General features: G+C 39.5%; 1 protein-coding gene across 13 annotated transcripts in view; it reads left to right on the top strand.

Moving 5' to 3' along the window:
- AAK1 (AP2 associated kinase 1) overlaps window positions 1-7558 on the top strand; it is a 151884-nt gene extending 144326 nt beyond the window's left edge. For all 13 annotated transcript variants that reach the window (XM_036224965.1, XM_036224966.1, XM_036224969.1 and 10 more), the window contains one exon: window positions 940-7558. In XM_036224965.1, coding sequence (XP_036080858.1) covers window positions 940-2069 — 1130 coding nt within the window. In that variant the 3' untranslated portion in view covers window positions 2070-7558. The remainder of the gene's footprint in view (window positions 1-939) is intronic.
- Window positions 7559-11942: the final 4384 nt, after the last annotated feature.

The raw sequence follows: 11942 nt of genomic DNA, 5'->3' as shown, positions 1-11942 counted from the left end.
TATGCCTTTTTCCTGCCCTCTTGCTAACATGTGCCCAATGACATACTTCTAACCTGCCAATATTTCTTGGAAGGTAAGCGCTCTTGTATTCTGATAATTGTCTATTTGATTTTAAAAGCCAGAGCACCCTGAGGCATCTCTACTTAGATAGAAATAGACTAGTATATTAGAGTTTGCAAATAACTCGATAATTTCCCATATATTTTACTCCTTCTCCTTAAAGAACTTTATGATAGGTCCATTTAAACAGAGGAGATCTTTGCCAACTTAGAAGACAAAACAAAACTCCAGGGCGACTCCAGCTGAAGGTGATTTATTTAATATGATTTCTCCCCGGAGAAAGTACCTTCAGTATTGATATTTTGAGTACTCTTTTGCTCTTTGAGTAGTGCTTATGAAGTAAATCATCAATAAACTTGGATTTATTAAACAGGCATGTCCCGCTACATTGCAGGGGCAGGGAGTAGGGTGTGTCCTCAGATATCGGCAGTGTGGAGCAGATGACTACATGTCAGATAATGAATTGAATTTGTCCCCAGACAGTAGTTCTACATAATCCAGAACCATCATGGTGTATTCGGAGATGAGTGACTGGGTTTGCTTTCATTCCGTCATGAGCCAGTGCCGGGTAGAGCAGGTGTCAGTGCCTAGCCCCGCGTAGGAGCATCGTGTAGTTACGCTGAATGTCTGTGTGCCTAACATCTTCACCTCCTTTCCTGTACATTGTGCTTATCATGCTCCGGAATGTGAGACAGTGATTGGTTGTGTTCCAGTTTGTGTGCAGTTTCCTTGCCTGACTTTTATTTTTCTGTTTTACGTTTTCCATTTTCAACATTTATTATTTGGTCCCACAATGTTTTCGCTGCGGGTTGACCATTAAATGTTCCAAGGAGAGTTGAACTGACCTGTGCATTAATTCTGCATTTTGTGCTTTTCTAGGTCTCCAGAGAGAGCCCAATCCCTGTCCTGTAATAACTGTAGAGCACTTTAAAGAATCAGCGGGTGTTAAAGGCCTTCCCCTGTATCCAGACCCCTCCGGAGTACCTGACATGAAAGCTCAGAACAGTTTAGAATCCGACTTCTTGGCCAGAGATGGCCCTTCAAGCAACAGCTCATTCCACAGCAGTGAAGAGGAAGGGACTGACCTTGAGGGGGACATGCTAGACTGCAGTGGGTCTCGACCTCTCCTCATGGAATCAGAAGAAGAGGATGAAAGCTGCAGGCCTCCGCAAGGGAAGCTAGGAGGAGCCATTCCATTCTCTCAGCCAGAAGTCTCTTCTGAGCAAGCAAAGGCAGTACAAGGAGGACAAAAAAATCAGTTTCAAGCCCTCGCACAACCAACCACTGATGGTCTCGGTGAGCCAGATGTTTTTGCCACGGCCCCCTTCAGGAGCTCAAGGGTTCCAGCTGATGACATAGACATTTTCTCCAAAGCCCCATTTGTCTCCAAGGGCAGTGTGGCTCCTTCCCAGCCAGAGGAGACGGACGTGTTCTTGAGAGCTCCTTTCACCAAGAAGAAAAGTATGGAGGAGTTAACAGTTGCCCAGAGTGCCTCCCAGGAGTTGCCTGCACAGGCCAGTCTCCTCAGTCAGACAGATGATGTCGCTGTACTCTCGGGCCTCGACAGAGCAGTGTATGCCTCTGTGCGATCTCAGTATTCCATGGCTGGTTTTGTCCAACAACCCAACCTCCCCTCCCATTCTGTTCAAGCAGCAGACCATCTTGACAGCATCTCACCCAGGGGATCCTCCCTGGAATCTGGGGGCCATCCTAATGACAGAAACAAAGGACCTCAGCCCCAGAAAGAAGCTCTTACAGGCCCCGTGGCTGGCAAACCATTCCGCCCCCAGTCTTTGTCCAAATACTCCCGTCACTATAGCCCAGAAGATGAGCCAAGTCCAGAAGCCCAGCCCATTGCTGCCTACAAAATTGTTTCGCAAACCAACAAGCAGTCTATAGCAGGCTCAGTTTCCATCACATCCTTTTCTTCCAGGACTACAGAGCTGCCAGCTGCTGATCCTTTTGCTTTAGCACCCTTTCCTTCAAAATCAAGCAAGCAGAAACCTTAGGAGCAATACCTGAGCCTTAGGCCTCTTTCTACTCCACCCTCCATAACCCACCACCCCACTCCCAACTGAGCCTTCCTAAGAAGAAATATATCAATTACTATCTTTGAAGTTCTGTGGGTCAGAGCAGAACTTCAGTCAACAAACTCAGTTGCAGCGATATTTAGTCAAAACCCCTTTAAGTTATGCCCATTTCTTTTGTTTATATTGATTTCTGGCCTTTCAGGCATTTCCATCTCCACCGCTACCCAGAACTCTGCTTTTTTTTTTTTTTTTTTTTGTCCAGAAACTGTTTAAATACAGAAATACTTCATCCCAACCCCAAGGGGCCTTATTATTGCTTGTTTTAATTCTTACAGTCTGTTCTGAGTCATGTTCATTGAGGAGTCAAGATTAGTTCCTCCAGGACTTGATTTAATACTCTTGATATGGGGATTTCTGGAAGGAAATGCAAGATGAAAATCCTGCACATCAAGAGGAAGTGTAATCCTGCAGATACTAATCATTCCTATAAAACCAGCAGCTCTAGAAGGATTCTTTGCATCTGTTTCTGAGTCTGCGACAGCCAGGCTGGCCCCTGTGCAAGCGTGTCTGTGGGTGTTTAATGTGTGTCTGATCTTGTCCTACATAGACGTACAAACAGATGAGATACCTACGCTCATGTCTCATAGTGTTGAGCCTTCCCCACGTCCATGCCACTTTTTAAATTAGTATGAGTGCACAGGTATGTGTGCGCGTGTGTGTGCACAGGAAGCATTTTCCTTGAGGATAATCCTGTCCCACCATGCCTACCTCCACAATCACTCATTTACTGGCATTTGTCTCCTGAACTAACTGACTTGAACGCTACTTTTATTTAGTTCTTTTCTCTTGGCAAAATCGAATTCATTGGAAGGTGTAGGAAAATCCTGCTGAAACTGAAGTTTCGGAGTAGATTTCTTTTTCTCCAGAATTTTCCATTTGTGATTAACAAATTCCATTTACCTGGTTATGAAAAATAATTATACATTTTTCTCTTAGAACAACTGAAAAGAGCACCTTGTTGCAGTTCCAGCCACTGGGTATATAGTCTTTTAAAGACCTTAGGTCTGAGCACTCCATGTTGTCATTATGGAATTGATTAATCACGAGACTAGGCTACCAACGATTTGCCTGTTTTGTTCATTTGTTCCAAATCCTTGCCATCTTTCTCACTGCCTCTTGAGGAAATATAAATCTGAGATTTGTAAATAAGTTTGGGAGAATGGAAAAGAACTAAAGCAGTTAGCCATAAAAACCTTTCAATTCTCTCTCCTCTTTAGATGTTGAAGCCAGCCAGCTAGATGACTGACTTGTATTTTTGAAATGTCTTCTCTTTCTGGAAATATCTGACTCATTCCTAGCTGTATTCATATCCTTTATTAGTAGTGCCTTAAAATGAAACTTATGTCTCAATGGGAAGACTCCTGCTGAGGAAATTCAACTTAATGGAAAGAGTTGCTATACCATGTTTGAACCTGAAAGCTTCCTGTGATTTATAGTAAATGTTAGTGATTTTTTTTTTCCTTTAGCTGGAGAAATTGGGAGAGTTGCGTACCAAACCAGGTTAATGATTTAAGGATTCCTGGAAATGCATCCAAGAATAAGCCTGAATGCCAAATTCTGTTGCAGTTGATGAGGTGCGATAGTTTTTAAATTTGAAGATCAGGGATCTTGGCAGTAAAATATGAACAGCTGCTTTTCAAGACTTTTTTCTTGATTTTGTCTCCACCTATTTCAAATGTCCAGATTAAAAGAAACTTAACTAATTGTCCCTGGATCAGAGCTACCAGAAATGGTTTTCCCGCTTAGGTTTCATTATGTCAGAAACAAATGTCTTTCACTTTGTTAGACGCTAAATGTTCATCGTAAGAGTTTGCTTTCTCCCAATGATCATTTCTGATTTTTCTGTGTAACAGTGGATGCAAAATTATGTTTTCAGTTGAATGAATAGTTTTGGCCAATGCATATGGAACTTTGGACCCCAAACTTTTCCTTTCATCATTATCAATTAAAATCAAGTAACCATTTTAGTTCTCAAGATAAAATCAGTAAAATCATGGTGGTTTTTATTATGTAATTGAATCATTGTCAAGCATGGGCTTATAACCTGTTTTTCTCACTCGAGACCTGTAATGGTCGGAAACTCTAAATACCTTGGAATAGGAAATATAAACATACAATTACTTTTGTATTCTTAGTGATACATGAAAAAATTTTGACTATTACATTAATTATTAGCTAACAACTAGTGGATTCTACAGTAATTTTCTTTGGGTCATACAGGGTAAATGTATCACTGAAAGATAAAATGTTTTTGCCAGAGGCCATCCTGAATCTGGAAATCTGGAAAATTCAGTTTTAATGGAATCAGGAGGGCTCAGGGTGCTTTGAATTCATAGAAATGTTTCCAACAACTATACTACAATAGTTTAACATTAAAAAGGAAATATGTAGTCAACAAAATATCACACTTGTTTTAGTTTGTTTTATGTGTTATTTGCTTTGCACTTCCTTCTAATGGGGAATGCAGGAACCTGTGACCTTTCATTTCAGTGGAGCACAGTGAGCCAGAATATATATAGAATAAAGCATTGAATCACAGCACGCACTGATAAACTCTTAAAAAATTAATTGATTAACAAGCACTATTAATGAATTACCTTATGTGTGGTGACAAATATTTAACTAATTGTCACTGGATCAGAGGTCACATTCAGCTATTTAGCTTTAAATCCTTGTTAGATTGTAAAATATAATAAACAAAATTTGATGCTGAAGCAGATACTTGGAAGGACCTAAGGGAATCTAGGTCATAAATTCTATTTCATTTTGGGCCCTCTCATTGTTGAGTTGAAAATTTCAAATGTGTAGGCTAGTGAGTATATTTACTTGCCCATATTAGATCTGAGTTTAATTTGGCAACCAAGATTTCTTTCTAAACTTCCAGGAAAAATACCAGTATTTTACTGACCCATTATCTATTAAGTTTTAGAATACAGATATATCAGTGTTTTTAACTGTTTGGTGGATATTTCACTGATCATAAAGTAGCAGATTTCACTTTTATTTGAAATAAGTGTAATAACCAGAGTGATCTGACAATAGAAATTCAATCATGCTGTATTTGCTTTCATAAAGTAAAGTCATCAAAACACAGATCCTATATTATATGTGTTATATCAAATAGGAAACTTTATCATATAGGAAACTAGAGAAGGGGGATCAAACTCTATAGCAGGAAGGATACAACTTAAAATGGAGTCAATTAAGTCCCTTTAATTAATATGTTATTCTCTGTTATGTCTTCGGAATTGAAAATGGAGAACACGTGCCAGTCAACTGTGGAATGGCTGCTGGTCACACAGATGCAGTTTTTGAGAAAACTGCAAAATTTCTGGGAAATATGGAACCCAGATTACCTTGAAGAAAGGTACATAGGAGAGCTACTGAAAAGACCACAGCTTCTGAGGAGTCAGGAGTACCTTGTAAACGCCACAATCACCCGAGCTCTAATCCTCCAATCCGGCCTATTGGAGTAAACATGAAGATTTTAAATGAAATCATGTAATTTAAATCCTTAGTTTTTCCAATGCCTTTGTCAACTACTACTTGTAGTGTTTTTTGGTTGTTGTTGTTGTTCTTTTTTTGTTTCTAACCACGAGAACACTTGCAAACTTGTGACTTGTAAAGTTCATTTAAGGAGGGATTTCAAAATGCTTGAAAATAAAGGTAGTATGCGGTTGGAAATTGTTTTTGTGTTCTTTTGCTACGAAGTAAGTTTGCTAGGTTGCCGAAAACAACAGGCGCTGACAGTGTCTTAATTCCAAGAATGCCAACTTGCTCTCGACTTCCAGGTCCTACATGCCTCATTTGCATCTTGATCTTTATTAGGAAATGGGTCTCCCACATGTGGCGCCCAAGATCCCATCATTAAACACTGCCGGACATAGCTCTTTTCTGCTCTCTCTTTACCCCACAAGTCCTTATGGCTCACTTTCCTTGTTCCTGTTCCCACTTCATTTCTTTACATGATATTCCCCTATTATGACCTTACCAGTAAGTAGATAATGAGAGTTATGATCATATAATCATATTAATTTTTATTTGCCTCCGTTTTTACTGTAAATTTTCTTCTTAAATTTCAGCCTAGCCTGTGATAATTTTACCACACTGGAATAATTCAAAATAAGAATGAAATGGCTCACCTTCCCCATTTCTTATAGACCAGAAGAAAACATGAAAGATGGTTGGTAGAACTCCAGCCTTACTCTGGAAACACAACCCAAAGGCATCTCTTCACCTTCACGTAACACAGGCGCAGAGCCCTAAACACAGGGGCAAGTTTATGTGTGAAGGGACTCTAGAATAGCTTGTAAAGATGGCTGTTAACCAGCACACTGATGGCTTAGTCCATAACTTGTAATTACATAAGAAATTTAGTCTCAGCTGCTTCCCAGCAATCTCCATATGTGTGACAGTGTTTTGAGTTTATAGTGACAATGTTTCATTCTTGAAATCAAGTCAATGTTATCTGCATTGCATTGTAATAGAACCATATATGTATGTTAAAGAGATCTGTTTGATTCCTTTTGGCAAGGAATTGCAGAAATGGCTTTTTACCAATGTTAGTTAAGGTGAGACTTTGGGAGTGAAAGAAGATGATGTAGCCTTTTCACTCTGAAATGGCAAGTCAGTTGTATTCTTGAGTTTACCAAAGACTCCTGTTTGGGGAGTGTGGATGGGTGTGTGCGTGCGCATGCGCACATGCACACCAGCATGTGTGCTCCTGTTTTCTGCCACGGTGTTAAGACCCCCTAATAAAGGCATCCAAAGAATACCAAGAGGTGACAATGGGTTTGGTTCCCTTTGCCAACAGTTCTCTGAGTAAGAACTAAAGTTCAAGATAAAGGTAGGAAAAATCAGTCATTTGCCTTAGCCTCATTTCCACAGTAAGCACGCTCTTCTCATCCACAAGAATGAAACTCAGTAGTATTTGTCCTGAATCCCTGGGTCATGTGTAGTGTTGGGAGAGCAGCAGTGACCAGAACACCACAAGGCCTGCAAGGTGTTACGTAAGAGGGAATGTTTAATGTCATTTTTTAAGGGGATAGAAACCAAATACAGGCCAAGAACCATGTTCATTCCATGGAATAGTGAACTCCCTCTGCTGACTACATTTTGAATTGACTGAACGAGGAGGTCAACCCTGCTATAAGGAGTACTGAGGCCATTAGACCTCAGAGAACAATATGTGCACGTAATTTCAAGGGCTGTGAACATGGGAAAGGAAGGGAAAAAGATATTTACAAAGTCAATATTCAGTTTTTGCAATACCTCTTGTTTGCAGACGATTGGATTTATGTTATTGCACTCTTCATGTGATCTATCTTATGTATCTGATAGTTTTATGAATAATTGTTTGAGTTGTAAACGCCTATACACTTTATTAAAATGGACCTAATTAAAATAAATGATTTATGCTTTGTATTATTTCTTACATCAGATTTTAAGTTTCAAAGAACCTTTTGTTGGTTGGTTGATTTCCAATACTGTCATTGTTATTTCCGGAACTTACTTTCTTTTCCAGATATTAGGTGGAGACAAATGACAATGATACAAGATAATGGGGCCATAGGGACTGAGTTGGGAAAACCACAGAGTTCTCTATGTAAACATTCCTGTGGGCCGCTAATGTGTCTTATCTGAATATGAGCTGCATCAATATGCAGTCTTTAAAAAAGTTACATATAATATATATGTGTATATAATATATATATGTATGTGTGTGTGTACAAGTGTGGGTGTGTGTGTGTATTCCTGAAGAGAGACTAGCATTAACATGAGAAACTAAAGACAGAAGTCTTGGGGGGAAATAGATTATACCTAAGAATTTTTTAAATCCCTACTTTGGGGAAGAACCTGACTGCCTGTTTCCTCTCCAAATTTGAGAAAATAACAGAGTAATATTTGAGCTTTAATGAGCTTGACATCCATGATTTGGGGAGAATTGGTGATGTGCTAAGTTCATAGAGATGACATTCAAAGAAGATCCAGGGATCCAGAGAGTCCTGGTATAAAATGCATGAGGAAAACTAAAATCGCCTGCTTTTTTTGAAGATTTATTTAAGACTTGATTGAACTGTCTTTAAATGTATGCTCCACCTAGTTCTATAATATAAAGTTCTTGGCCTTTTGAGCCACGCTTCTCTTGCTCAAGCCCGCTTCCATTTCTGGAAGTGCACTTTCTCTTCTAATAAAAATTTTCCACTGTAAAAAAATAATAATATATATTTCCTACACTTTTTCTATTTCAAGTTATCATTAACCAAAAGTAGAGTCTTCCTTATCTGTGACTCTGGCTCCTCTGGGGAAGCCCTTACAGATGTATCACTCCCACTGAGATGTAGGAATCAGAGCCTTCTGCAAAGTTGGACAGAGCTCACCTGCCTTTCTTGTAGGGAAAGCTAGAGTTAGAAGCTTCAGTTCCCATAAGGTAGGTTCCTTCGCATTCGGCTTTTTATGGCTCACTTCTGCCACCCTGAAATTGGTAAGAGATCAGCCAGAGAGGAGATGTCGTTATATTGCCCCCTAATCGAGAACTAAGTGAGTGGAACCAGGATAAGACCCAGGAAAAAACCACGGAAATGATTTCAACCTGTTTCTCTGGATTTGGAAAGGTCTTTTCCATCTTACATAATTTTCCTTGAGTTTATCTTTCATTATATTGGAGTTGTACGATCTAGAGGGCTTAAATTAGCATGTCAGCTTACCTGGAAGGAGACCAAGTAATTCTTCAACCTGCTTTTATGTATGCTTAGCCCAGAGGTCCAAATGGAATCGAAACATTCCCTTCAGAAGGCAGCCCAGTTCTCCAGTACTGAGGTTTTGGGATCGAGATCATCACTAAAAATCTCAGAGCCAAATATGGTAAAATCAGTAGTTCTACAAGATCTCCCAAGCCTTGTCTTGTTTTTTAGCAGAACTTTTTGATCCCAGGGACCTACTTTGTTTTTCACTCCTTAGAGAAACCTTAGGTTATCTGAGGGAAATTGATCAGTTTTCTCATAGACTAACCAAAAGTTAAATATCACCTATCAGCTTTTATTTGGTCAGTTTATAATGAATAATGGCGGTAGTAAAATTTAAAACAGCTAAAACTGCACATGGTTAAAAATTGAAGAATGAAATCTTAACACAAGTCAAAATTTGGGCTTGGGAAATTTGAACTTAGCAGGTATAATGGCCACAAAAGAACTCACTAGTAGAAGACACCATCAGTAAAATTTGAAATGAACCAAAAATTGACTAATAAACCTTTTGTAAATATAGCAAGAATAATTACAATAAAGTGGAAATGTGTTACATAGTCAGTTGATCCAAGAATTAAAGTGGCTTAATGGTGTTGCTTAATAGAATATCTTGATGAAAATTCATCAATATTAGTCCCGTTAAAATATCTGTATTCAAAAACATAGGATAAAACAGCCACAGTGGTGCCAAAGTCCTATGCCTGCACGTGGGCTATCAAAGTGAAGCTGTCCAGATGGCCATCAGCTGTATGGCTCAGAAGTCTTGCCTGCTGACAGTGAAATCATCAGTGAGTGGTATTTGACTGTCTGGATGTACATGAGATCAATGAAGGAAAATGTCAAGTGAAGGGAAAAGGACGTGTAACATCCTTTGGGAACATCAACATTTAAAGGATGGGTGGAGGAAAAAAGTCATGGAAAAAACTAAGCCACAAATATGGGCGGAAAAACAGAAGGGTGACACCAAAGCTCAAAGAGGAAAAAGTGTGAAGGACGAGTGGTGGTCAGCAGTGTTAAACGTCACAGAGAGAGCAAATGAGACAGAAACGTGTTCACTGGATTTATCAATTATGAGGCCATTGGTCTTGCAATTTTAGGAAAGTGGTGGGGGCAGAGTGTAAAGGATAGATTTTAAAGGACAGGATGGTTCCATTTTATACAGGGACCCTGAATAACCCACAGTTTAAGGGCACATCACAGTTGCACTGATCCTTTCCCCAGGAAGCCAACCTGGTCCCCCCAACTGCCCGCCTTTTTTTTTTTTTTTTTTTTTTTACATTTTATGGTAATTTTTTTCTTAAAAGGTATTTTTTAAATAAACAGTCTTATTTATATCTCATTATATCTAACTTGGATTCCAATATTATTGATTTGGATGGGGTTTTTTTCTCCCCTGTTCTCTTACTAATAACATCATCAAACAAATGTTTAGATGGCATTTTTTAGGACAGAAATGAATTACTATACTATATTACTAGGGAATTAAAAATAAAAAATAAAAAAACAATAGTCACTGTGGTAGGTTGAATAACATCTCCCCTCTCCTCCCGTATATTCATGTCCTAATCTCAAGGACCTGCGAATGATACCTTATATGGCAAAAGGGATTTAGTGGGTGTGATTAAGGATCTTGTCATAGGAGATAATCCCGGATTACCAGGCAGGCCCAACATAATCACAGTGTCCTTTAAAAGAGTTGCAGGAGAAGTCAGAAAAGAAGGTAATGTGATGGCCGAAGCAAAGATTGCAGTGACACTTTGAAGATGGAGGAAACCAAGGAATACAGGTGGCCACTAGAAAGGGAAAAAGACAAGGAAACATTCTCCCCTCAAAGGCTCTAGAAAGAACCAAGCTCGCCGACACCTTGACTTTAGCCCAATGAAAATGATTTTAAACTCTTGCTCTCCAGACTATAAAAGAAATTTGCTGTTTTAAGCCACTAAGTTTGTGATAATGATATGGGAAACATAAAGAAATCTAAGATGGCTACCCTGTCCCAGAGGAATTTTTCCAACCTTCTCTCCCTGGAACCCTACCTACCTTTCCTGTATGCGTGAAACAAAAGACCGTCAAGTATGCGGAAGTAATCAATGCATAAATCTACCTGCCTGCCTTTGTCCGGGGCTCAGACTTTGGAGAGTGACTCCTCTGAGCCCGCCATACACTGGGAATCAAGATCCCAAATGCTCCAGAGAATAACAGTTTTGCAGGATTTTTTAATGCATTTGAAATTAAGGAGGGAACTATGTGGAGGTAAGAGAAAGCAAGGCAGGGGTTGGATTACAGGATAGTTAAAATTATGTGCTCTCTTAAGGGTTAATATTCCCTTCAAGGGGTATTCTGGTATTTCAAAGGTGTGTTAACCTAGATGCACAAGAACAATGGGCAGGTATGGCTTAAACTTTTTCACTAAGGAAGTTCTAGGCATGGGGTGTGACTACCCACCAAGACCAGACCAGTTAGGAATTTATGATCAGATCATCCTGTGAAGTTACTTTCCATAGAACCCTTTGTTTCATGTACACAAGTATTAAAAAATCTAGCCAAGTCTTTAAAACTTCCACCTAACATCTGCCTTAGAGCTTTCCTCCTTTCCCTAGGTTGGGCTCAGGGTCTAGCCTCTTCTTTCTATACCTGCCTCCTACACATGGGGCAGGAAGAAGAGGCTTGAGATCAGAGTACAGTGTCCTTTTCCTTGGCTGGGGTTGACTGTGGCTTTCTGCACTGTTCCCTGAAGGGGGAACAACTATGCAAAGGCCCAGAGGCGGAAATACTTCAACATATTCAAGAAACTGAAAACAGCCAGGGGAGCGGAGAGGCTGGCAGTCTGCCTTCCAGACACCTCTAGGCACACATGTATAAGCACACGCACTCATAGACACAAACTATTTTACATAAATAGGATCATACTATGTGTACTATTACTAACCAGTTTTGTTTTTCACTTAAGGTAAATGACCAAGAATTAGCTACATTTTTAAAAAAAACTTAGTTTTTGCAAGAGAGAGAAAACCATATTTTGGCAGCTGCCTGAAATGCTAATTGG

The sequence above is a fragment of the Rousettus aegyptiacus genome, unplaced genomic scaffold (assembly GCF_014176215.1).
Source record: "Rousettus aegyptiacus isolate mRouAeg1 unplaced genomic scaffold, mRouAeg1.p scaffold_m13_p_7, whole genome shotgun sequence".
Classification (NCBI taxonomy): domain Eukaryota; kingdom Metazoa; phylum Chordata; class Mammalia; order Chiroptera; family Pteropodidae; genus Rousettus; species Rousettus aegyptiacus.
The sequence above is the reverse complement of the archived record's forward strand: the minus strand, read 5'-3'. Positions and strand labels throughout refer to the sequence as shown.